This window comes from Microdochium trichocladiopsis (genome assembly GCF_020744255.1).
Source record: "Microdochium trichocladiopsis strain MPI-CAGE-CH-0230 chromosome Unknown B0I36scaffold_10, whole genome shotgun sequence".
Lineage (NCBI taxonomy): Eukaryota > Fungi > Ascomycota > Sordariomycetes > Xylariales > Microdochiaceae > Microdochium > Microdochium trichocladiopsis.
Genome location: NW_025763553.1, coordinates 2,268,013 through 2,293,072, shown reverse-complemented (window position 1 = coordinate 2,293,072; position 25,060 = coordinate 2,268,013). Strand labels below are relative to the sequence as shown.

The following is a 25,060-nucleotide window of genomic DNA, read 5'->3' as shown; positions in this document are numbered from 1 at the left end:
TCTTTTCATCCCCTTGTCAGCCAATCAGAGTCATCACCGCCGACCTAGATCAGACTGGCTTTGAAAGGCCTGGCTAACTAACCCCTGCCAACGGGGGTTTTGCTAAGCAGATTTGGAGAATGGTCTTGTGTCATCCGCGAGGTGTTCTGACGACTTTTCTGAGTGCCCAGAAGCCGCTTAGATATTCAGGAGATGAGGGGTCGCTTATGATAGGAGGGAGGGGGGGGGGGTTCTGTGGAAAGTGTTCGAGGGGCAGGGGTGTGAATTACAAAGCAGAAGTACTGCCAGTGGAAGCAATTGATCTTTGACAGAGTTGCTGGCAATGTCTTCGTGGTGGTGGCAGTGGTGGTGGAGACAAGGGAAGCCGGAGGTTGTATATAAGAGCAACAAAGACCCGGCTAACTTGGGTTTCGAGAACAAAGCAAAGTCGATCTCATCATAGCCTATCCTCTCAACCATCATAGCCTATTCCCTCGGCTACTCTGATCATAGCCTATCATCTCATCTAGACAGTGTCTTATAACTAGCATACCAAGCTTGTTACTTGACCTACCACCACTCCCAACAAAGCATACCCCAGCCAGGGCTTCAGGACCAACAACCGTCTCCCAAACACACCTACCTCATACGCAAACCATGGCAGCCAAATCCATCGCCGTCATCACCACCAGCACCCGTGCTACGCGGGTCGGCCCACAGGTCACGGGACTCGTCCTGGCCGCGCTGAACCCCCTCGCGGCGGCGTCTGCGGCCAAGAGCAAAATCACCCTGACCCACGTGGACCTGAACGACTTTGGGCTGCCCATCTTCCACGAGAAAAAGGTGCCCGCGACGGTGACCAACGCGGCGACCGACTACGAGCACGAGTACTCGCGCAAGTGGTCCGCCGAGATTGCCAAGCACGACGCGTACATCCTGACGGTGCCCGAGTACAACTTTGGCATGGCGGCGTCGACCAAGAACGCCATCGACTACCTGTACCACGAGTGGAAGGGCAAGCCCGTGGGCGTCGTCAGCTACGGCATCATGGGCGGCAACTCGGCGCGGGAGCAGGTGCGCAAGAGCCTGGGCGGCGTCGGGCTCAAGGTCACGGCGGCCGAGGCCTCCCTCGCGTTCCCCGGCGGGCCCCAGGGCGAAGACTTTAAGACGGCCATGTTTACGGGCGAGCTGACGGAGGGCACCAAGACGGAGTGGGCCAAGGTCGAAGGCATCACCAAGATCTTTGAGGAGCTGGTTGAGGAGCTGGAGAAGGACCTGAGTGACAAGGTGGCCCCCGCGAACGGAGAGGCACACTGAAGGAACTGACAGTTATCTCTGGGGGTCCCCGAAGTCTTTGCATGATGCCTGTCCAGGCAGGTCCCCGTAGATTACGTTTCGACGCATATAAACAATATAAAGGACAAGTTATCAAGCTGATGAGCAATCGAGGTCGTCGTGGTGTCTGTGTTGTGGCAGTCCTAGGCGGGCACTGAGCAGGGCTTGGGTGGATGCGCAGTGCAGGGTTTTGTGCGGGGAAGGAGCCGCGCGCTGGGGAGGTCCAGTTGGGGCGCACCTGCAGCGGCTGAGCTGAGCCTCCTATACGCTATCATAGGAGGTGCGTACCTGTACGTACCTAAGGCATGCACGTCACTCGCTCACTCACCTTTGAAGTCCTACCAATTCCTCCCAACCACCACGCCCCAGGCTGGCTGCCTCTGCTGCTGCCATCGACGGCACCCCCATCTCAACCTGCTCACCCTCCTCAACCGCCGATACTGCGCCTGCGACCGCCCCACGCCGCCCGCCCACCGCAATGTCCCCCCCGTGGCCATAGCCCGCCCACTCTCCGACGTCTCCAGTTTCACCCTCTGCGATTGACCGACAACCTGCCGCTCGACCATGGCCCAGCCGCCATCCCGCGCCCAGCGCGCTCCCGGCAGCTTCTCCCCGATGCCCGGCAGCTTCTCGTCCTCTGCCGCCGCCGCCGCCGCCGCCTCCTCCGCCTCCTCCCTGTCCTCCTCCTCGGCCGTCGCCACCGGCAACGGCACCGGCCCGCCTGCCTCCCGCCCTGGCATCCGCCGCATCGACACATCGTCCAGCGAGGACAGCTCCAGCATCTACCAGCCCAAGACGCGCACCCCGCAGACTCCCATCAACGTCACCAGCCCCGGCGGCTTCCCCTTCGGCCAGCACCACAACTCGAGCTCCTCCAGCCTCCACAACTTCTCCCGCCCCGTCCGCCCCAGCGACAGCCCGGCCGCCGCTCGCAACGCCTCTCCCCTCGCGCCCCCGGGCACTCGTGGCCACAGCCGCAAGCACTCGCACTCCCAGGGCCACTTCGAGCCCTTCCTCCCCTCCACCAGCATGTCCAACCTCTCCCAGATCAGCATGCCTCCGCCAGCGTCCACCACGGCCCTCTCGGCCAGCCAGATTGCCGCCCAGGCCGCCATGCAGATCCAGCAGCCCCAGAATCTCCAGCACCAACAGGTCCCGATACTTCAGCACCCCGTCAGTCGTGCCGAGCAGCAGCACCAGGCGCAGCAACAACAGAGCCGCAGCAGGTCACAGACCGTCCCGTTCCCCGGAAACGAAGCAAGCGAGCCCCCACGACGGCAGCCCCCTCCGAAGCTGACACCGCCCGTGCTCAGCCTGACCGAGGCCAGCGTCCCTCGCGACCACGCTTTCGGCGCAGACCAGGTCTATCGCAACGGGCTCCTGGGCAGCCAGTCCGCCAACGCCACGGCCGCGGCTAGCACTGTCTTTCCCAAATCTCCTGTGACGTCCCCTAGCTTTCCAGACCAGCCTCCACCACTCCCAGACAAGCCTGCCAAGTTGGAGAAATCCAAGGTCAAGCTGTTCTCGCGGCCCAAGAAGATCGAGACCAAGAGCGACACCAGAGAGAAGCCGCTGCCCAGCCCGGGCAAGATCGGGTCAGCCCTCGCCTCGCTGCAGCGAGGGAACTACAGCACGACCAGTCTCGCAGACCCATCACCCTCTTTCTACAACCTGGCCAACTCGTCCTCAGCGACGATACGGGCAGTGGAGAGCACAGACAAGGAGAAGGAGAAGAAGCCGCACTTTCTCTCACGTCAGAAGCACAAGCTCACGTCCAAGGACGACTACCACCTGCCGCTGTCATCCGCGGCGAGCAATTCGCGGCCGGTAGATCCCAATGCGCCGGCCCCTTTGTACAATTTCAACCTTCCGCCCAGCCCCGGCCTCAACTCCAATTTCAGCAAGAGCGTTAGTGGCTTGGATTTGCGGCATGGAGGAAGGGCACTTCGAGAGAAGAGAAAAGAAGACAAGCTTGAAACGCGGCAAGACAACGAGTCGTCATTCAATGTTGGTGGCAGCAACGACTGGGCGGGTCCCAGTAGCCTAGGCACAATCACTCCGTCGTTCTTTGACAGCGTGGACGGCACAAAATACGGGCTCAACAACATGTCAATCGATGACGCGTGGCCATACCTGAGGGCTAAGCTGCTGTCCATCTTTGAGGGCGAGGACTTGCGGATAACCATCGAGGACCTCAATCGCGTGGTCACGATGCACATTCAGTACTGCATCGTGCGGCGATCGGCGTACATCATCATTGACGACCTGCGAGATCTACTGTCGACGGGCTTCTCGTCACTGGACCACACACTACGCAAGACTCCCGAGGACCGCCTCATCCCGGCCCTGGTGGAGCTGTGGCTGTTCACCTTCACCAGCATCCTCCCATACCTGCAAGCTGTGTTCTTGCCATTGGACCTCGAGTTCCAAGGATGCGGTCCGCTACTGAATGGAGACCAGGCTCGCGACTTCTGGGGTGGCGTTCTGGCGGCGTCTCCAGCTCCAGGCTCACAACCGAGCTACGAGCCGGCCTCGAGCGTGCTTGATGTGCGCCGGCTTGTGCTTACAGCATACCGCGACAAGGTCATCCTTCCACGCTATGACAAGCTCAAGACGATATTCTCAAGATTGTCCCTCGAGCACCTGCCTTCTTCCTTCGGGTCGCTTGGCCTGCAACAGCCGCCACCTCTCCACGACGGTATGGGGTCCTTGTCAAGCTCTCCCAGCGACTACTATGGGGCACGTCCGGGCACGGCCATGTCATTAGATCCGTCGAACGGGAGTTACAACTCGTCGTCCACAACCCTGTTTGGTGAAGGTTCAAACCCGTCGCGGAGCCGAGCAATCAGCAACGTCTCGTATGCGAGTGGTGGTTCCGACCCAATGTCTGTGGGCGGAAGCGGTGGTGCTTCACACAGACCTTTCACACCACAAGCTGGAGCTGGCATCACACTAGGCAGCCTACGCGAACAAAATGTCGAGGACAGCAAGCAAATCACCGAGATGGTCGGTCGGATGCTGCAGTGCATGAGCGTGCTCGCAAGCGTGGGCAACAGTCCGGGCAGCAACACCCTCGCGGATCCATCCCTGCTCTCCACGTCAGCGGCAACCACGAGCAGCAGTGGTGACCCATCAACGGCCACCAACATGACGCCCTCGTCGTCGTCCGCCAGTGGGGTAGGCCAGCCGTTGTCCAAGGTCGCCACCAACTCGAGCCTGTCGGGCGCGGACGAGGGCAGCAAGATGATGTCTGAGCTCGGCCGGCTGCTCAAGCTCAACTGGCTCGGGCGCGGACGCACGGGACGCAACAGGCGGGGCATGGTGGGCGGACGCGTTAAGCGCGTGGATCCGGACGCCGCTTTGAGCAACAGTCTGAAGGGCCATCACCGCCGGAGCAGTAGCCACGGGTATCTTGGCCATTCCAGAGGGAACAGTGCCCATGGTGGGAGCTTTGGCGGCGGTGGAAGCGCGGGAGGCGGGCCGGGGAGCCTGCTGGCCCAGTCGTTGAGAGAGGATAGTGTAGGCGTGGCAGGGTGATGGTGTCTGTGACATCCTTTTTGCAGGCCGAGTCATTGCCTCAGGGCGGGAGAGCAAAATTGGGAAAAGGGAAATCGGTTCTGGTCTGGGACTGCATGGCGCAACGATGACAAACACATGGATGGATTGGAACACATCGGGATATATGCAAGGGCGTCTGGGTCCGCAGGGCTATTGCGTTTGTCTCTGGCGTTCTTGATGGCCAAGGGCTCACCAAAGGTGGTGTTGTTTTCTGGTCTACATATATATGTGTGCTGGCTGGCCATTTCCGAATGGCGGTGCACACACGGCTCTTTGGATAGAGAATCAGTGTATGTGAACACAATCTCACTCACCAGACCGCTGCGGATAAGATAAGATTGATTGAATGTGTGTCGTGCCGACGAGAGTGATCGCCGCACCAGGCTGCCCTGCTTCCTAGTAGACCACGTCTGTACTTTACATGCATGTGTAGTCGTTCCTTGCGCTTATCGTCGATTGCTCGGGCTACAGCCTATCTAGGCGGGCAAAGACGGTGGAAGTGGACTTGGCAGTTCAGGCAGGTCAGGTTGTGACTTCTGTGGTTTTCTTTCCATGGGTTGCTACTAATGCGCGACGCGACCGAAAGCATACCGATCAAGGACTGAAGCTCCTGCTTCTCGAGTGTGCACTGCACCGCAATTTCATTGGCATATGAATGGGTCAAGGTATTTCTTTTGCCTGTCCCCAAGCACCACCACGAAAGGGGAGTTTGAGTCCTCATCGTGGGGGGTGGGTAGGTACGTGTGACCCCATCCCGTGGCAGGCGCGCTGAAAAATGTGCGTGCTTTGGTTTTCCCCCGGGGAGCACGAGGGGATGCTGAATACACGATACCGGTACCGGAAAGAGAGAGCGAAATTGTGCCCATGCTGTCGTTGGCAAGGCTTCACACACAAGTCAGAATCACAATCACAGTCACGGTAGTACTTGCACTCGCGACAGCGTGGATGATAGTTAAGAAGGCAAAGACAGGTAGGGTGAACAACTGGATCAATTCGTCTATTCATGACTGGCAACCTCTATCTTGTTTTTACTCTACCCTCAAGATTGTAGATCGAGTGGCTTCGCCCTCGAGACTCTCACCCCCACACCAGGCGGCAGGCGCGGCTATTACCACCTCACGCCAGAGTCAACACACCTGAAGACCTGCCTAGGTTGTGCTGGTTCACCATCCCGGACGGGAAAGACGAGATAGTCCTGATGTTACCTATCGTGACCATGTTAGCGTTCTAGCTTCCCACTGAAGGAGAGCAGCACTGCCCAGCCAGCAACATGTCGACGATGGATGAGTGTAAGGAGTAAAGAGGGAGGACAATCGAAATCAGACATCCAAGGAAGGTATAATGCCCTCATCTGCTCCGCAAAAGGCTCGGAGTGGAGCTCGAGTGGAAACTGCGAATGTGTATGGAAATTTCATCATATAGATTGTCCCCCTCACGCACCGGACTCCGACATTTGTCAGATGCGGAGGTGGTGGTGTTGTTGTGTGTGGATATGTGCTGGCCGGAGTGGGAGAAGGCGATGTTACAAACCTTTTGATTGAAGGCTGGGGAAACGTTCGTCGACGGGTGATTGTCCGATCCGTCCCCAGCCAGCAATATTCCGGAGGCAGACTCGGTATCCCTTGACAGTTGGCGAGACATGCACCGACGGGATCTAGAGGCAAGGATGGCCGGTCAGCTTTGTGTTTGAAGAAACAAAGTGCGAGGCCACGCTCAAGCATCCTCTATTCTCCTCTGCATTGTCCTTCGATTCCTCGCCGCTGGCATGCAGCTGGCAAGTAGCGTAAAGACGGTGCTAGAGTCAGACGAGTAATACTGGCAAGTAACAGGCGAAGATGCTGCGCGAACAGCGGTGCCCGAACCGGTTGTTTATCTTCATGGTCGATTCGTTGGGAAAAGAAGATGGTTTTGTCGTCATCATGAAAAGAGATGCGTCTTCGCGCGAGGAGTGCGAGATGTGGCACACGGGAAAGAGGGTGTAGGGAAAAAGGCTTACCATTGACGTTTGTCAACCCTCACCGTCCAACCTCCTGTCTGTTCTCGCGCCTGCCTCTACTATGCTGTTGCTTCGCGGTGTTCTCGTTCGCTTCGATGGACGTGCGTGATAAATCGCGCCGAAGGATTGAATGCGCTCGGCAGCTCGACGTCGCGCGGACAGCTACAAGAGCACAGACAAAAGCCCATGAGCCGCAGCAGTACCCAGCAGAGGTAGGTTGGGAACGCCAGGAGGAGAGGTGGTGAGGGTGATGTGGGAAGGAAGAGAATGTGACTGTTAGAAGGTGGTGCTCAAAATCTGCAGCCTTTTTGAAGCATCGCAGAAAAATAAAGCGGGGCCGGCTGATTGGCTGGCCTTCTGATTACGGAAGCAGATGGATATGCCCCACCCAAACCTGAAAAATTGGTCGTGGCCGGATAAAGCAGGAAAATCCGGACACACGGTGCCAATCGCGTCTATCGGCAGTCTTGACACTGTTCACTCCACCGTGGCCTGGCTGTCGGTGTCGCCATGACGTGACGGGCATTGCGACAGGACCCTTTGCGCGCCGAAATGACGTGGTGGCTGCTCCAGCGCCATCTGGTGCACACTGTGCTCATCCCATGCGACGAGAGACGTGCGGATGCTCGACCTATCGACTCCTTCACCATCGCGTATTGTCAGAGTCATTCTTGCCTTCGCGTGACCCCTTGTGAGATCGACTTCCGACTGTCACGGAAGGGCCGGCGCTGACAGTCAGCGGCAGACAGGGCGGTATTTGTAAGACGTTGCCGACAAGCAGGATGGGACACGGGCGCAACCCACGATGCAAGGGCAACCGCGGCGGGTCTCAGCCGTCACGGCGGTCGGGAAACCCTTCGGGGCTTCTTGTTGCCGACACGCTGGGCAGTCAGGACTATCGTAGTTAGCGGAGGCGGGCCATGTCCGAGGGGTTGCCGGTCGTGTATGCCACGGAGCATGGGAAGCTGTCGCGAGGATTGCGCTGCATCGCTGACCGATGGCATGCCGGCCCCCAAGCCACGTGCATTGAAGCCTCCTTCAAGGGATCAACGTGCGATGCTAGTCTGTGGGCCGATGTCTCGGTGCTCTCTTGCTATCAATGATGCGACGGCTGTGAGGTCTCGGGTGGGCCGGCCAGATGAGCTCGCCATATCCCGTCAGAAGGCCCGGGCCATCCAGACCTCTCTGAGGCCACCGTTGTTGGGTGCATGCTATCGCATCTCCACTATCCGTCGGTGGAGGGACCCCTACGAGCCGAAGGGATGGAGGCCAGGCCGAGAGCGGGACTATTTGTGCAGGAGTAGGAGCGAGGCGACGGCGAGGTAGAGGCGTGGCGGGTTTGCACCGCGTGCGTGTCGCAGGATGTTGAGAAGAGCAGACCATGACGCTTTATTTAGCAGGCCGTGTTTCGTCGCGTCTCCTGTCGGCCAGAGGGCTGTCGCAGAGCCTACGCGGATCACGGCCGGGACGATCGCACGGTAGTGGGCGGGCGTGCCTGGCCGTGCCTGCCCAGGTGAGGTGGCAGAAAGGGACATGTAATCTGGAAGGACCCTGGCCGCCTGCCAACCTGTGACAGACGCGTACAGTGCACAAGATGCTCATACTGTCATCCTCAGTCCGCACTGTCGGCCACTGGAGCTACCCGGCACCACCACCAATCCCCAGGTCTCCCCCAGAAGGAGTCTGACCAGAGAGCCCATCGTGCGCCACCCCTCATAGGATGACCTCGAGGTTCTGCATGACGGGTAAACCTCCTGGCCGGGCCAAAGACGCCATACCGCACGACAGGTTGCTCCTTGGGCACTCCCCAGTGAAGGGGATGTATGTACACGATCACGTTGGACAGTATGAAATCATGGCGGCCCCGCTCTGCTACATACAGTATGTACCATGGGTGCTGGGCCCCACCCCCAGGCCTGCGTGCGCGGGTGTTGGTTGAATGTGGCTGCTCGCTCTGCTGCACACGGTCCACCAGATAAACATTGGGCCCAAGCCCGGCCAGGCCTGCTCTGCTCTGCTCTTGCCCAGTCTGGCGATCGCTGCCGCTCCCACCCGCCCGCCGCTGCTCGCCCTGCCCTGCCCTGCCCTGCCTGCCCTGTCTGTTCTCTCTGTCTGCCCAGCTCCGTCCGCCGCCAGCCCAGTCCAGTCCAGTCCAGTCCACTCGCCGCGCGCGTATCAGCGACTCCCACGCAGCGACGACGTCGTCCACGACAGCCTCATTCCCCAAGACTTACTTTTGCGCGTGCGCATTCCTCCGCCGGCCTTGTCTCTAACCATATCCTCCCCTCCGCGAGTCCACTCTTCCCATCTGCGCCGCACCATCCGCCTTGTGTGCAGTCGGTTGCCCTGTTCGCCCTGGTCGGTCGCTGCCGCGCCTGTCTCGCACCACTTGCTCCTCGTCGCCCTCTCCCGTGTCCGAGTCATCCGCACGATCCGCACACCCTCTGCAGCGGCGCCATCAGAGCCATCGCAGGTTCTTCCCGACCGTGCACGCCCTTCTCGCGATCTGTTCGACCACCTCGCTCGATCCCTGTTTCGCCGCCTCTCGCGTCTCCGCGCCTCCAGGACCAGTCCGACCACCGTCCGTCCTGGCTCCCAGCTCCCACCATCGCCATTGCGCTGCCACGACTCTCCCCAAACGCCGTCAGCTTGCCATATGGAAGCGCCTCGCATCGTGCACTGAAGTGACCGTCTTGAACGCCACGGCTTGATTGTGCGCCCCCGGCTCGAATCACCCCTCTCCCACAACCGCAGGATCGCGATACTCGAGCCTCGCGCGAAGCACGAAAACCAACAATCGCCAGCATCGACCACAAGTCTGGTGGAAAGCCCACCATCCCAGACATGATGCAGGCGATGGGACCAGCCGGTTTCCACCCAGGCATGCAGCAACATCCTGGTGTGCCTGGCGGGCACCCTATGGCGCCCGGTATGGCGCACAACCCGAGCCAGTCTGGTGCGCAGCCCGGCATGCCCCAGCACATGGCTCATATGGGCGGCGTGTCGGGTCCCGGTGGACAGGTCAACGCAGCAGCCCTCATGGGTGGCATGCCTCCTGGCGCGGGCGGCCCTAATGCTCATGCGCTCCAACATCTAAACCCTCAGATGTTCCAACAGCAGCAACAGCAGTTTGCCAGTATGTTCTCTCGTAGAAGCACAACGTCAACCATGGAGTGTGGTACTAGATACACTGACCCTCTGTGATTATAGTGGCGGCGCAACAATCACCAAACATCCTAGCTCTGCAGCAGCAGCGGATGCTTCAGGCGCAACGACAACAGGCTATGGTCGCACAGCAGATGTACGGCGGAATGACCCAACCAAATGGCATGCCCGTCAACGTCCCCATGAACCAGCAGCAGATCAACCAGTTCGCTGCCATGAGGAATGGCGGTATGCGCCAGGTCTCGCTGCCGCCGCACCTGCAGCAGGCACACCTTGCCCAGCAAGGACAACATCAAAACCCACAAGTCATGCAGCAAGCACAGGTAGGCAGCGTCCCCGAGATTGTCTCATGTCTGGCAGCTAACGCTGATTCCTTGCACCCAGCTACAAATGGCGCAGCACATGGCACTGCAGCAACAGCAGGCGGCCCAGCAAGCTGCCAACAACCAGATGAACCACGCCGGCCAGCCAGGACATCCGCAGATGACGCCGCAGCAGATGCAAGCGTTGCAGCAACAACAGGCACATCAACAGCATATCGCCGCGCAGCACATGGCCCAGCAACAGTCGCAGCAGCAAGCGCAGCATGCTGCGCAGAACCAAGGTCAAGCCCAGGGCCAGCCTCCGCAGCCAGGGCAGCAGCAGCAGCCACAGTCAACGACCCAGCCACCACAGCGAGTGTCGACGCCTGCTATGGCACAGACAAGCCAGCCACAGAGCGCCGGGCCAAGTCCTGCCCAGTCTGCCCCTCAACAGCAGCAACAACAGCAACAGCAGCAGCAGCAGCAGCAGCAACAACAACAACAGGCAGCACAACAGGCCCAGCAGCAACAGGCTCAGGCCCAACAGGCCCAAGCTCAGGCGCAGGCGCAGGCGCAGGCTCAAGCCCAAGCTCAGGCTCAGCAGCAGCAGCAGCAGCAGCAAGCCCAGCAGCAAGCCCAGCAGCAAGCCCAGCAAGGACAGCCGGGACCACAGCAGGGACAGCCCGCGCCGGCCGGGCCCCAACAACCACAGCAGGGCGCTCCCCAGGCTCAGCCACCGAATGCGGCTCCTGGGCAGCAACAAATGCAACAAGCGGGCCAGGCACAGCTGCAAAATGCCCAGCTGCTCGCAGTCCAGCAGCAGCAGATGGCCAATTTGCAGCAGATGCAGCAGCAAAAGAACGAGAACATGGTGAAGGGTCAATGCCTGCTCAAACTGATGCAGTTCAACGAGCACCTCAGCGGGCCCCCAGCTGGCAGTGCCAAGGATGACACGGCATACTGGCAGGCTTTCGTAAACCAATTCTTCTCGCAACAGGCAACGTTCCGGTTAATACCCCTCAAGACAGAACCAATCGACTGTGGCGATGGCTCGAAACACCACGACCTGCCGCAATTTGACATCCCTCAAGTCGCATTGGCGCGTTTCTTCCAGCTCAGCTTCGAGGGTGGTATTCGCAGCATGACACTAACTCTGGGCAAGGGCACTGTTGACAAGGGCCTCCCCGGCAACGGACACTACATTGAGAATGGCAAGTCATCGTTCATCCAGTGGATGGACGACTCCCATGTCGTCTGGCACGGCAGCTTGCGCGTGCACTTCGACGGTGAACAGAAATTTCAACTTTTCGAGTTCAACATTACGAGTCACGACGAGTTCCTCGCCCATGCCTCTGTCCTTGAGGCGGCCAAGCCGTCTCACGAATGGGGCAAGCAGTGGAAGAACCTGAATGACCCTGCTCCCGGGGCCAAATCTCCCGAGATGAGCAAGAAACCGAAACCCAAGACGATGAAGTCTCCTCCCGGGCCGCCACCCGACATTGCGCTGTCGGAAACCATCATCACACGCCAAGGAGTGCCCAAGGGCGTGTCCCCGTTTTTGGAGGTGAGTTCCGATCCACAGAACCCATTCAGTCGAGCAGACCAACTAACACGAATCATGCGCAGATGTGTGAGGTTATGGGGTACATGACCGTAAGTTACCTCCCAGAGCGAAGCAAGCCGGTTTCCCACGGCACCTAACTAATTTTTCCGTAGCCCTTGTTCCACCAAACGCAAGCAAACCCGGGTGTCGGCCCATATGCGGCGCTCGAGCAATACGTCAACACCGTCATTTCTGCCAGCGGTCAGGTAGCCATGGCGAATGGCCAGGGCAACATCCCCCAGCAGCCCCGGACACCAAGCTTTGGTCAATTCGGTATGGGGGCCTCGCCAGCTGCGGCGCACATGGCCCTCCCAGGGTCGCCGCACATCGCGAACACTGGTAGCCCGGCTCAAGGTCAGATGCAGGCTCCTGCCATGCAGCTGCAAGCCAGTCAACAGGGCACGAGCTCTAGCGGACCAAGCGCCAACACGAGCCCTGCCAGCAACAAGCGGAGGCGGCCGTCCGGGGTCAAGACAGAGGACGACGGCGGCAATGCGATAGCTGCCGGAGGCCAAGTCAATGGCATGGGAGTTGCGAAAAAGCCTGCGACGCCACGCATGGCGAAGCGCGCCAAGGGCAACCCCGCTTAGAGGGTCCTTTGCCATGACGAACAATCTGTCGACTAAACACGAGTGTCTTACGCAGCGCGCTGTATTTCATCGTTTCCAAGCATCACGGCGTTCATGTCTGACAGCAGCCTTTTGGATTACTCCTGCGCGCAATTTTCTGAATGAGCTGACAGAGCACACCTTGGCATATGCGCAGTTTTGATTGTTCACGTCGTCTTGGCTTGCGTGTCAGAGTTTCGGTGTCTGAAGAACTGCTTCATGGCGTCGGGCGCTTTGTCGGGCGCGTAAGTGCTGCTACGCGCTGCGCAGCACGGCACCACATTCTGACACGGCCCCTGCTTGTGTTTACGAAGTCTACTCGGAGCGGCCCGGTATCAATTCTTTCTCTCTTGGCGCACTGGGCGTATTATTGTTTGTTTTATGTCTCAGCGCTCTGTAAATTGAGGGCCGGCATTGAAGTCATTAATGTTTTTGGGCTTGTGGGCAGCCAGGGGACAGAGCGTGGGGGTTTTCTCGACTACTCATGAAAGCAGATCTTCGATTTCGCAAAAAGAAAGTAGCAATTGTATGTTTTGAAAAGGGCACAGCGCGGGGAAGGGTGGAGGAAATGAACAAATTCACCAGCGTCACACACATCTCTCTCTCTACCTTACGCGTATGGCTGTCGTCGGTCCCTTGTTCCTCGCTCTTGAAGCTTGTGCACATGTTTAGGTGAAGAGCCGTGATTGATTTAAGGGGCGGGGGGGGGGGGGGGGGGGGGGCGTAGTGGCTGAGTAGGGTCGGCTCAACGACCGAATGCGTGCTCCAGTGTTTTGAAAAGGAGATGAGTTTGTATCCTCCCCCCCTCCCCCCCTCCCCCCCCTCTCTCACTCTCTCTCTCATGAGACACCCTCTCATGTATGGAGGCCATGATCTGATCGGGGCGAGCCGAGGATGGAAAGGAGGAAGACCTTGCTCTCTCTCTTTCTTGGTTCATGCTGTATGGGGATAAATTTTAAACTATCAACGATGTAAGACTCGATCGTGACGATGTTGGAGATATCCTGTTAAATTTGTTGCGGGTAGCCTGCCTGTTTTGTTCAGTTGCTTGATTGATGGTGGTCTGGTTTCCCTCGCTCCTCGCTGGCCGGGACTGGGCAAGCGCCTAAGTGTATATGTACCCAGGTGTGTATGTAGATATGTATATATATATATGTGTGTGTGTGTATATATGTGTGTGTGTGTGTGCGAGATGGGTGGTCGGCCAGCGGCTCATCCGATGAACGAGGCGATGAGGGCTGTTATGAATTGTGATACTGCTGCGATGAGCTGTGGAAGTTGGAAAGTGGTTGGTCAGTCAGTTGTCCTGGGCACACGGTTCGTTCTGGAATTACGATGCGGCAAGCAACAGAGAAAGAAGGAGTAAGTAGACCATGGTATGAGGAGAAGGGCGGAAGCCTCTCTGAATTCCGGGGGCAACTTCCCCAATAACAGAAAGACTCGTTCACAAAGCACAAAACGGACAAACAGCAGCGACTTACAGGAGCTAGCTCATCAACCACGTCAACAACCTTTTGGATAAACTGGGTCGTAATCAAGCCCGACACATCCTTCATCAGCTTGACCCTGTCGGCGACAAACTGCGGCTCAAACAGGCCCTGCGCCGACTCCGTCAGACTCGCAAAGTCGATCTTGCCGATGAACCTCAGCACGGGGCCCAGCCCGCCCAGCAGGTCGGTGGCCGTGTTGATCAGGCCGCGCAGCTGCGCGGGCAGAGGCGCCGCCATGAGGTCGGCGAGCCCGGTGATCAGGGTGCTCATGTCCTCGAAGAACTGCGGCTTGAGCGAGGTCACGATCTGGTTGAGGATGGAGACCAGGTCGCTGAGCTGAGAGAGTGTCGTGCCAAGGTTTTGTCGCGCTTCGAGGAGTGCTGTGGCGTGCATTGTGTCGTCGTCGTCGGGATACGGGGAGGAAGCGGAGGAGGAGGGGTGCACGACTGTGGCGAGGATCGTGGCAGGCATGAGGATCGCCATGGCGATGGTGAATGCTGAGATGGTCCTCATCTTGGTGATTAGGGTTGTTGTGCGGAATTAAAATTATCTTTGTTCTTATGGATATATTGGTTGTAAGTGGGCGAGCAGTATCGTCAGAGTTGGTCCGGCCTCAAAACAGCGTATGGTCGATGAAGAGTTAAAAGTGGTGGGATCACGAGATGAAGCACGGCACGCGGGATAGGATTGGTAGATATCGAGAGTCTCGGCGGCCAAGGGAGAAGAGCCCCTTGTGCAATCCCGACACTCAGGTACTTTACTTTCCAGATCGGAGATCCTGAGGGCGCAATAACCACGATCCAAGCATACCTTAAATCAGCAGTTGCCGGAACATCCTTGCCACCTGTGACGATCCGACACAGCGGAAACCTGCATCCCGTAATTGGCGGAGTACCCTTGCAAAGTTTGATCGACGCTGTTCGCAAGGGATTTCCATAAAGGAAGGCCTCGTCGCCGCAGCTGCTCTGGGTTCGTTCCGATCTGAGTGGAAGTGAGGGAGGAGTTGAGAGTGGATGAGGGTCGAGGGGTTGCACCCCTGATGGAGCAACCCCCGGGGCATGTCCTGGGCAGCGATCATGGGCTCCGGCTCCGCCCAAGCCCAAGCCACCGGTTTGAGCCGCACGTCCCTGGGTGATTCTACAAAGTAGCTGCATCGGTCTACGCCATCTCCATGACCGTCCCATCACTCTTCCCAGGCGGAAAAACAGTCTATTTCACTAGCCACTTACTCGCAATGCGTGCTGCGAACCAGCCCTATTGCCGACGGGCGCTGCACTTGCGTTCCAAGCCGCTCGTGCTTGATTGTGTCAAGCCGGCAACCCAAGATTGAGGGATATTTGCCACACAGTAGCTTCTCTTACACTTGTCACACAGATAACCACGACATGGTGTTGTTGCGCCAGGTTGAAGTCCAAAGACATTTGACAGCAGCCCCTGGCCCCCAGGGCGCCCCTGCGGCATTAGCCACGTTCCCCCGCAATCACAGCGTGCCAGTGGGCGCTGTGCACATGCCGGCAGTCAGCGCGTGTCAGATTCTAGGGGCCTGCCTCTTTGGGATATTTGTCCACAGCCATGGCGGGAGTGACGAAACACGCCTTCCCGTCAGGCATAAAGTGAAGGGCCGCGGCCGCCGAAAGTTTGCAATGCAAAGCCTCATTCCGGCTTGGGCTGACTCTGAAACCTGCGAGCTATTGCAGCCCTGCCCGTCGACTCTGGCTGTGGCTCACTCCCTGTGGCTGTGGTCAAGGAGAGATCACCTGCGTGTTGCTTCTATGGCTCATCGTGTCACCGCCGCTGCCGCTGGATAATTGCATAACTCGACTACGACTCCTTGCTTTAGTTCGGTGTTCTTCAATGCTTCCCATTGTGAAGTTCTTGCCGCTCAACTTGGTTCCTCTCAAGAAAGCGGCCTCTTGCACTGACGGGCCCATCTCGAGGACGATATTAAGGGCAATATTGGTGGGACCCCTGCATGTGCACCACTACATCAGGGTGCTGCTGCAACCTCAAACACTGACAGGCCTGCCAGGTGTGTGTTGGGGCTCGAGGTTTCAAAGCCCGATCTCACGATAAGTCACCCTGTCAGGAAAGTCCATGCAGGATTGGTTCGCGGAAGCAGGTGGGACTCCTGTGTGCCTGGGTCTTTGATTCTGTAAGTGTCGGCCAAGGGGCCGCTAATGCCAGCGCTGGATACCCGACGGACAGACCTTGCAGCGTTGGTTTGTTAACCTTGAAGTGTGGCATTAGCTCGTGGAAACCAGTCGCTAGACAAACTTCTCTCTTATCTCATGACTACGCCCCGCGGTTCCTTCTGTCAAGTGCTTCTAGATATTCACGGCCGTGCTTGCTAGTACATGGTCAGCCATGCATTTGCTCCTTCTAGTAGCCACATTATTGATGGCAGTTGCTTTCGCCAGCGATGCCAACAACGCCCAGGTCAAAGAACGACAAACCACTTCCGCGCCCACGCCAGCAAGAACATCCCTTCCCGCATCATCAACAACAAAAGGGACAACGCAACCATTCATTAACGTGCCCTACGTTTCCAGCCTCCTGTACGTTCTAGTCTTTTTTGCTGCTTGTGAGGGTTACTGAACTGACCGAACCTGCCGTCCAGCAATAACTACCTAGACATCATCACCAGCCTCGGGCCTATGCTCCCGAGCCCAACTACGACCGTGGGCCTGTCTATTCCGGAGGTCCTCAAAGCCCAGATATACACAGCCATCCCGCCATCAGTCCTCGTGCAGCTCATGAACACGTCCTATCGTGCCAGCGTGTCGGCGGATTTTGCGTCTGGCTCTACGCCGGCTTGGTATCAGGTATGTCTGCGTCCTTCTTCTCTTTCATTTTCCCCTTTCATCGGGGCATGCTCGTCACTTTCTTGTCCCCACGTTCATGACGCGCAAGGCTGATGGATGTCACCAGGAGCTATCGCCAGAATTGCGAACGTTCCTCAAAAACGTGGCCGGCACAGTACATACCGGCGACAAGGCGTGGACTAAAGCCACCCAAGAAACAGCCGCCGCGGTGCAGTCAGTCACGAGCTCCGCGCTTGCTCCTGCGCCGATCCCGGAGGCTGCGAGGAGGGCAGCAGTCGCGGGTGCCGCGGGCCTTGTTGGTGCTGTGGGTTACGCCTTGTTGTAAGGCCCTGCCTTGGAGATGGATGGCATTTGGTGGAACGATGAGCGGAACGAGGAAAACCCTTGATCAAATAGAGTTGATGATGCCTGCTCACTATCTGCACACAGAACGCGAAAGATAAGCAAGGCAAAAACATGCGCAACAGCAGGAAAACTCCAAAATGATCGTAGACATAAAGTGATAATACTCTTGCAAAGCCCCAGATGCTATCCGGCTGTCCAGCCCAGTGATACAGTCTCGACCAGTTTTCTTGTCTGCCCGGACACTGCTCTCGCCGCCCCTCTCGGGAACCAAGAGGTTCCTTAGCCTCCTCCTAGCCCTCATGTCGATCAGCTAGCTACCGATGCCTTTGTGGAACACGGGCCGGTGGCAGCTCAGCCGCCTGCGCATGTCCCACAAGTAGTACCGGACCGGCAAGCTGCGCACCATGAGCGGAAGCCACCTGTACACGGCCCTCAGGCCCAGCATGTGCACATGATACCAGAAACTGTTGCTGCGGAGGCCAAAGTATTCGCGGATCCTGGGCGGCAGCAGCTCGGCCGTCAAGCAGCGCAGACTCGGCGTCAGGACACGCAGGTACCAAGGGGCCCTGGGGAGGTAGAGCAGGTCCCTGGCGACCTCTCGCGCGTGCTGGGTGACTTGCAGCTGGGCCACTTTTGCGTCCCAGTACTCGAGAAAAGCGCGGCGGTCGCGCGGCCACATCTCGGGCGGCACCTGCAGGGAGATGGCGATGACGGCATATTCATGGTAGATCTCCTCATGGAGATGCTCGTCCTCGATGGGGCCGAACACCCGCTGGTAGATGTCGAGCCCGGTGTAGTACAGCGTTGCGGCGACCCAGAGCTGGAGCTCCGGATCGAGAGCGCTGTACCGCTGGCCCTTCTTCTTCCTCTCTCCCTCGTTGAGCACCCCGTTGACATGCTTGTGCACTCGCGTCACTGCGTTCGCGATGGCGCGCTTCTCGGATGGCGTGCCAAATCCTACGCAGTACACATATGTCATGGTCGTGCGCAGGCGGTCTCCCACTCGCTCCGCAAAGTTGCTGTGCTCGTTGACGCCTGCGGCGACGCCGGGCTCGGCGACCTGGAGGAGGATGGCGGCCGCGCCGGCGCCCAGGATCACCGACTCCTGGATGATGAGGTTCATGTACTTCGGGGTGAAGTCGGGCGACAGCCACTCCGCTACGGTGAGCCGGCCATCGCTTCTGCTGCTGGGCTGGCGATGCAGGACATCTTGTTTCTGTTGGTGGGGTTCGTTCTGACGGAGAGTGGGGGACAAGTGTGCCTCGTTCTTCTCGTTCTGAACTGGTGAGGAGGCTTCGCTGATGGCCGTATGAAGTCCTGCAGGCATGTCGATGGGGGCATCATCACCGAGATGGTGTAGGTGGACCGTTGGGCATACCATCTTGTCTGTCTGGAAAAAAGAGCTGGGCGTGTTCCTTTGTGATCCTAGCCAAAAAGGAGAGCCGTGTCTCTCAGCGAGAAGAATGTGGTGAACGAGCAGCGCCGGCAAGAGCATTGATGGCAAGGAAGCAATGCTGGATGTGCGGTGCTGCCATTCCAGGAGCAACGCCGAGTCGCGAGTCCAAGGGCAGAGCCGCTCTTTGTGTGGTCATGTGCCTTTGTTCGTGTTGGTTGGCTCTTGCAAATAGATGATCACACAACAGTGGTGTTGGCGCAAGCGCGCCAGCGCTTCCAAGTTTGCTCCTGCTCGGGTTCCTGCATTACTCCATGTAAATGACCATTACGTTGGTCAGTTGAGTGGCTCTGCTTTGTTGCGAAATTTCGAGGATGGAACCAATGTACCATGGTCCTTGCCAGAACCGAGCCTGACGTTTGAGTTCATATGTATGACCTGTGAACAACACCGAAGACTATTCTTGTACAAGCTTTCTTAGCCAGATGCGTGTATGCTGCCCCTGCCTCTACTCGCTGGTCTCTCTCGACCAACAGGGCGGGTTGTCTTCCCTCCGCCATGCTGAGTTGTCGACTGCCCATGTTGTTTCGTTCTATACGACAGGTGCGAAGTGCCGGGCCGAGAAGCCAAGGTGACTTGTTTTTGAATCTTGGTACTTGCAGAAAGGTGTGCCGAAGACCATCGCGGCTTGTCGCGTCACGGTTTAAATGGCGACATTATTCACCGTGCAAGTAGCTAGCTGTCCAAGGTGTTCTGAGAAACGGGAATGCACTCTGCAACGACTAATCGATAGAAAGGCCTGGACCACAGCAGCTTCGCGGGTCAAATAGCGCCGGGCAAGGCAAACTCTGCCAAGTGGTTGCCCATTGGCGGCTTACAGAGGCCATCGTCAAGGCTTGACTGTCGGCTTCGGCACTCGTTCCGCCTCGGAGCCGACCTCGGCATGGCACGCTGGAAGAGAGGCCGAAGGCAGCGATCGTCAACGCCGTCAGTGAGGCGTGATTGGCTCAGAGGATTAGCTGCTGCCCAATTGGGAAACCAATTCGCTCCTCGTGGACGCCCTCAGTTGAGAGCTTTTGGTGCGGGAGTTGTGGGGCCGTTGGATGGGTTCTAGTGATCTGGTGAACTTCACTGATTGAGCCTGTAGTTGAGATTAGGCAGCCTGGCTTGTAAGTCCTCATGATCATGCACAAGCTGTCGTCCCTGTTTTGGCGCATCCTTCTGCCAGGATTTTGTCATGACGCTTCGGGCGAGGACGAGATACGAGCGCCTTCGACAAGGTCGGTTTTCTCTTCGAGGGAATTCTTCCAACACAAGTAACACTCCAGTAGTCGAAGCCCATCGTATTTTGTGAGCTCGGAAAGTGCTACATGCTTGATAAGGCCTCGTGTACAGGTGGGTGCTTGTAGGGCACACATCGTAGCAGCTGTAACCAAACCTACTCACCCAGCATCACATCCGGGATCTATCAAGCTATGCTGCCCAGTGCCGATTGAGACCCGCCACGCAAAAGACTCTGTCCTGCAACGAATCACCAACAGCCTGTCAAGCCTGCTGTAATACATTGAAGAGAGATGACAGCCTCTGTTGGCTCGATCGGCACGTTGGACGTGATATGAATGAATAACATAGAGGTGCACGCGGAATGATGCTATGCATTATGATCTTTAAATCGTCCTGCGACTTTCCAATTGGATTTGACGGGATGTCATCAATCTGGAGTTCCCGCCTTTATGGTCATGTGTTAGTGCTTGCCGGAGTGACCACGGTCAGTTGTTCCCAGCGACGATGCTGGAACGTACGCCACCAACCAAGCATTCCTAGGCTGGTCCTTGCCCCCTGGCGTAACACCAGGCTTCCCCTCAACGCACCCGTCCGGGGAATGAACCACAATCAGTGTTCCCCACTTGCCGCGTGCCTCGGTGTCGTGGAACTCGGAACCGTTTGTTGTATGAGATGGGGTTACTCGGCAAATCGCTCTCGACGCAAGACTACGTGGTCCGTCGAGAGAACAGGAAACGCGACCAGGGCCTGAAGATGGCGGTTACTTACTTGTATGCCACATCAAGCGCGGGATAACAGTGGCAGCCTGGCGTAGCAATCAAAAGGTAGTACTAAGTTGGCCCAGGACAGATTCATGGCTCTCGGGAGGTCGCCGCAAGGGTACAAACACTTTGCTTCTACTTCATCCTTCATCTGGTCCCTGCAATCACAAGATTTTCTTGCACAGTCACATTCTGCAACCCCGCTTGACAGCACAAGAGAATCCTGGAAGTGCCCGCTGCTTGATCACCACCTCGGAGTGCCATGCTCTACGAATCAGGCTCAGCGCAACCTCAGAAGACTTGCTCGGGACCCTTCTTTGACTCGCACGCTTGTAAGCGTGGCCATTGTTACCAACTTCGTCGTCATTGAGATCGTCGGCCAACAAGTAGTCCTCCTTCTGAACTATCGCAGTCTCACGACGACAATCTAGCACTCATCCTCGAGCACGCAGACACCAAGCACACGGCCTTCAGACCACCCGGAGCTAGGGAAATCAAGTCGCAGACGACAGTGTCGCAGGCCCCAGAGCTTCAACATTTCACCGGAGATATTCCAGGTTGAGAACACTGAAAGCCGCCGCGCGCTCCGCCACGGCCGCAAAGGAGATGGAGCCGCTGAGACTCACCCCCGCAGCTCGCATCGGCTCACCGAACCATTTCCAAAAGCCAACGGCATTCCACGTCGAGATCGCGGCCGTATCATCAAGCAGCATCAGCCAGTCATGGCTGCGGCTCTCGCCTGTTGAACGCGATACGCCCACAACTAAGCAACAACCCGCCGGTCGGCCACCACAGACCAACCCAGATGGCCAACGGGCCCCCATCTCAGTCGACCCGAAAGGGACCCTTGAGAGAAGCCAACTCGAAGAGTACACCACGGCCACCACTCCCACTGCTACAACGACGACCGGCGCCTTTCCCACAAATTCTGAGATGCCGCCACAACCACCCGGAAATCTCTTGAAGCTCCCCACACTGTTGTTGCCGAGCGAAGCCGGCGAAGCTAGCGAGGCCGATCCCGTCGACTCGCTCGAGACCGTCCAGTCGGCGCCGGTCCCAACGCCCGGTGAGCACCCTGCAGCGGCCGAAGCGGACGCCTCCCGCCCCGCGCCGCCTCCCGTAGCCCTGAAGAAGTTCACCCTCCGCGAGGTTGCGCTGCACAACCACGCCAGAGACTGCTGGATCGCGATTGACAACGACGTGTACGACTGCACCGACTTTGCAGTCAAGCACCCCGGTGGTGCCAAGAGTACGTATCTTGTTTGTCTGCTTCCTTGTCACCGGATCAGCTGAACCCCGCATATTTGTCTTGATTCTACATCCAAGAGGACAAGTGAGCCACATTGCAACTTTGCATGATAGACACGCTAACTTGGAACAAAAAAAGTCCTGCTCGGCGTCGCCGGCAAGGACGCGACCAAGAAGTTTGACAAATACCACCGCCGGTATCTGCTGGAGAAGTACAAGCCGGCGCTGCGGGTCGGAGTGCTTGACGAAAGTGAGCCCGCGGGCCGGAATCGGCGCAGTGGGTTCCTGGGGAGGCTGGGCATCAGAAGCAAGAGGGGGGCTTCTTAGCTACAGCGACTATCAATCAGAACGGAAGTGATGGTTCCTCTTTGACAGGAGGTGTGAGCACTACACTAAGAATCAGCCCCACAAGAACGGACGAGCACGATGCAAAATCAGCTGCAGTTTGTGGTTTTTCCCTGTATCCTTGGCTGGCTCTGCACCTGGACATCGGTCACTACCCCTTGAAATTGTTGCGCGTTCGCCATTCGCCAGAGCCTTCCTCATTGCTCTGGTGTGAATGGCAACGACTTTGGCGAAGTGGCGTACCACGTGTCTGATGCTTGAATTTTGCGTACTACTAATACTCTACAGATGACGAGGCCGATGAGTAGTCTGGGACAGAGAATATCTCGTGTCGTAGATTCTGTGGGCATGCACGTGTGTTGAACACAAAGAGGTTATCAGCTAGGCTCAATGGCAACCAGCACGATAGCTCCAGCACCCGCAGAAACAGAGCCAAGGCTAAGCTAGAGCACAGGGACCCCTGAAAGCCACAGTGGGAACTCCGCTGAAGGGCGCCGGTTGCCTGAGCCAGTCGGCGGGCTGCCGCGCCCAACGTGGCTCCCAGAGGTGGCGTTGTAGGGTCTATCTAGCGCGTGGGCGGGGAAGATCCCCCAGTCCAGTCCCCTTGTTCCTGGCGTCGACATTATCAGTCAAGACCATTTCCATCCACGGCCCGCAGATCACGCAGGGCATTGATGGCGTGGCATGTTACCCAAAGCTTTTGCTGATTCGCACAAGTCACGAAGAACCAGGATTGACGGCACATCGGGGCCGTGGCCGCTCCCACGTGCCTTGCCAGTGGAGGCCGGCTTCGAATGACGTTGCAATCATCATCGTCACCGACGGCGACACGTTCAGGCCCGCCAGGTTGGGATCGTGGCACTTGAAAAAGGCCATGACACCCCAGATCGTTTTGCTCTCCTTGCTCCTCACGCGAGCAGCAACCGCCCAGCCGCCACAACAAGTCATTGCGGCCTTGACAAGCCTGCAGAGCGGATACCAAGACCCCATCACCACCAACATGCTGCCGCCCTTCTCGCCAGTCCAAGCTCGGCCCGTGAGCCCTGCCGTCCACAAAATGGCGGTAACAGCAGCGGCACTCGCCTCGACAATCCTGGCCTCGCCTGCTGCTGCTGCTGCTGCGGCGCAGACCGTCGACCTCAACTGGTACCCGCCGAGCAGCTCGCAGATCAACAACCTCACGGCGGCGCTCGACCCGGCCAACGCGGCGTACGGGTTCATCTTCAATAGCTCCCAGACGCCCGCTGGAGTGGACTACTCGACGTACAACTGGTGCAACATGCCCCATGCGCGCAAGACCGAGTATGTCGTACCGCCAAAGGGCCAGTACGTCCTCAAGTACGTGGAGGTGGTAAGTCGACTTATTATCAACTACAAGCCTGGACCCATGATTCTCTGGTTCCATTCTCTCGTTCCCAAGGCCATCCAAACTAACACCTCCCGCTTCTCTATGCAGATGCAGCGCCACCACAAGCGCACGCCCTATGCGAGCAACTCCTTCCCCGTCGAGCCTTACCCGTGGAACTGTGACGACCAAGGCCTGTTCTACTACGGCGCGCCCTTTGGCGAGTCCAGTGATGGTCCACCACCCGGCGGACCCATCCGTCCGCCCCGTCCACGCGCCGCTCCGGCTCCGGCTCCCGGCGGTCCGTATCCGGCAGGTCCACCAGGACACCACCACCAGGACCCATCTCATCAGCCCGCCGCCGCCTTTTGGCGCGGCACAATCTCCCCGATCAATCCGTTCACCCCGAAAGGCTGGCAAGGCACGTGCCAGTTCCCGCAGATCACCGCGGGCGGGCTGGACGACAGCTTTGTCCACGGCCGGGACCTGTACGCAGTGTACCACGACCTGCTCAACTTCCTCCCGGCCACGACCAAGTCCCCACGCGGCGACGTCGCCTTCCGCGTGACCAACAACGTCATCACCTCGCAAGTAGCAGGCATGTTCATCGGGGGCATGTTCCCCTCGCTCACCGCGCAGGCCGTCCCGCTCCTCATCCAGGCCACGGGCATCGACTCGCTCGAGCCGCAGTACTCGTGCCCGACCGCGTCCTCGCTGTTCAGCAGCATAAAATCACCGGCCAAGAACGCCCGCTGGGCAGAGCACCTGGCCCGCGCTGCGCCGCTGTACGCCCAGCTCGACCCGATCGCGGGCCTGGATCCGAACAATGACAACCTGGGCTTCCACGCGAGCTTCGATCATTACTATGATAACCTGTCCGCGCGGCAGTGTCATGCAAAGCCGTTCCCGTGCAAGGCTGGTGGGCAGCAGGGCACAAGTCCTGCACAGCAGTGTGTGACCCAGGCCCAGGCCGATGCCGTGTACAGGCTCGGCCAGTGGGAGTACTCGCACATCTACCGCGATGCCGGGCCCGAGACGCTGGCCGCGAGCGCGGCGAGCTTGGGCGTCTGGATCGCCGAGCTGGCGTCGCACTTGCGGGGCAAGATGGAGGGTACTGGGAACGGGGACGGCCTGCTGTATCTGCACAACTTTGCGCATGACGGGTCGACCAGCCGGCTGCTCAGTGTGCTTCAGATCGACCACATGGTCTGGCCGGGGATGGGCGCAGAGATTGTGTTTGAGCTCTGGCAGAAGGTCAAGACTGGATTGTGGCATGTGAGGGTCCTGTTTGGCGGAAAGGTGCTCAGGTCGTCAAACCCCAGTCTCGGTCTCATGGACATGTTGCCCGCCGAGACGCTGCTGGCTTATTTTGATGGGCTGGTGGGCAAGAACGCCAGCCTCGTCCGGAGCAAGTGCGGTGCTTAGATTCGGGGCGCCGCTGAAACGCAAGTCGCGCGCACATAAGAAATATCGTATTCCGT

At 58.3% G+C, this 25,060-nt stretch overlaps 8 protein-coding genes across 8 annotated transcripts; 6 read left to right on the top strand and 2 right to left on the bottom strand.

Annotated features, from left to right (window-relative positions):
• Window positions 1–636: 636 nt before the first annotated feature.
• B0I36DRAFT_251881 (flavoprotein-like protein) lies at window positions 637–1,296 on the top strand (the record flags this gene model as incomplete). Its single annotated transcript, XM_046150648.1, has 1 exon — window positions 637–1,296. The coding sequence occupies one exon, from the start codon at window positions 637–639 to the stop codon at window positions 1,294–1,296; it is 660 nt and encodes a 219-aa protein (XP_046007629.1).
• Window positions 1,297–1,665: 369 nt separating this feature from the next.
• Window positions 1,666–5,723, top strand: B0I36DRAFT_393821 (HbrB-like-domain-containing protein). The gene is made up of 3 exons (XM_046161479.1): window positions 1,666–4,412; window positions 4,530–4,656; window positions 5,306–5,723. The coding sequence occupies exons 1-3, from the start codon at window positions 1,879–1,881 to the stop codon at window positions 5,525–5,527; spliced, it is 2,883 nt and encodes a 960-aa protein (XP_046007628.1). The 5' UTR covers window positions 1,666–1,878; the 3' UTR covers window positions 5,528–5,723.
• A 1,544-nt stretch (window positions 5,724–7,267) lies between these two features.
• Window positions 7,268–8,259, top strand: B0I36DRAFT_31968 (uncharacterized protein). The gene is made up of 2 exons (XM_046153444.1): window positions 7,268–7,559; window positions 7,614–8,259. Exons 1-2 carry the CDS (start codon window positions 7,421–7,423, stop codon window positions 8,192–8,194), a joined length of 720 nt encoding a protein of 239 aa, XP_046007627.1. The 5' UTR covers window positions 7,268–7,420; the 3' UTR covers window positions 8,195–8,259.
• Window positions 8,260–11,233: 2,974 nt separating this feature from the next.
• On the top strand, window positions 11,234–12,528 carry B0I36DRAFT_252771 (LIM-domain binding protein-domain-containing protein; the record flags this gene model as incomplete). The annotated part of the gene is made up of 3 exons (XM_046150705.1): window positions 11,234–11,899; window positions 11,962–11,988; window positions 12,052–12,528. 3 exons carry the CDS (start codon window positions 11,234–11,236, stop codon window positions 12,526–12,528), a joined length of 1,170 nt encoding a protein of 389 aa, XP_046007626.1.
• Window positions 12,529–13,649: 1,121 nt separating this feature from the next.
• Window positions 13,650–15,049, bottom strand: B0I36DRAFT_388133 (uncharacterized protein). The gene is made up of 2 exons (XM_046161219.1): window positions 14,028–15,049; window positions 13,650–13,815 (listed from the first exon to the last, which is right to left on the bottom strand). The coding sequence occupies exons 1-2, from the start codon at window positions 14,547–14,549 to the stop codon at window positions 13,759–13,761; spliced, it is 579 nt and encodes a 192-aa protein (XP_046007625.1). The 5' UTR covers window positions 14,550–15,049; the 3' UTR covers window positions 13,650–13,758.
• A 1,351-nt stretch (window positions 15,050–16,400) lies between these two features.
• Window positions 16,401–17,183, top strand: B0I36DRAFT_367836 (uncharacterized protein; the record flags this gene model as incomplete). The annotated part of the gene is made up of 3 exons (XM_046159527.1): window positions 16,401–16,591; window positions 16,654–16,858; window positions 16,965–17,183. 3 exons carry the CDS (start codon window positions 16,401–16,403, stop codon window positions 17,181–17,183), a joined length of 615 nt encoding a protein of 204 aa, XP_046007624.1.
• A 330-nt stretch (window positions 17,184–17,513) lies between these two features.
• On the bottom strand, window positions 17,514–18,326 carry B0I36DRAFT_377282 (uncharacterized protein; the record flags this gene model as incomplete). Its single annotated transcript, XM_046160542.1, has 1 exon — window positions 17,514–18,326. The coding sequence occupies one exon, from the start codon at window positions 18,324–18,326 to the stop codon at window positions 17,514–17,516; it is 813 nt and encodes a 270-aa protein (XP_046007623.1).
• A 2,655-nt stretch (window positions 18,327–20,981) lies between these two features.
• B0I36DRAFT_393810 (histidine phosphatase superfamily) lies at window positions 20,982–25,035 on the top strand. The gene is made up of 3 exons (XM_046161478.1): window positions 20,982–21,890; window positions 22,029–22,139; window positions 22,834–25,035. The coding sequence occupies exons 1-3, from the start codon at window positions 21,248–21,250 to the stop codon at window positions 25,002–25,004; spliced, it is 2,925 nt and encodes a 974-aa protein (XP_046007622.1). The 5' UTR covers window positions 20,982–21,247; the 3' UTR covers window positions 25,005–25,035.
• Window positions 25,036–25,060: the final 25 nt, after the last annotated feature.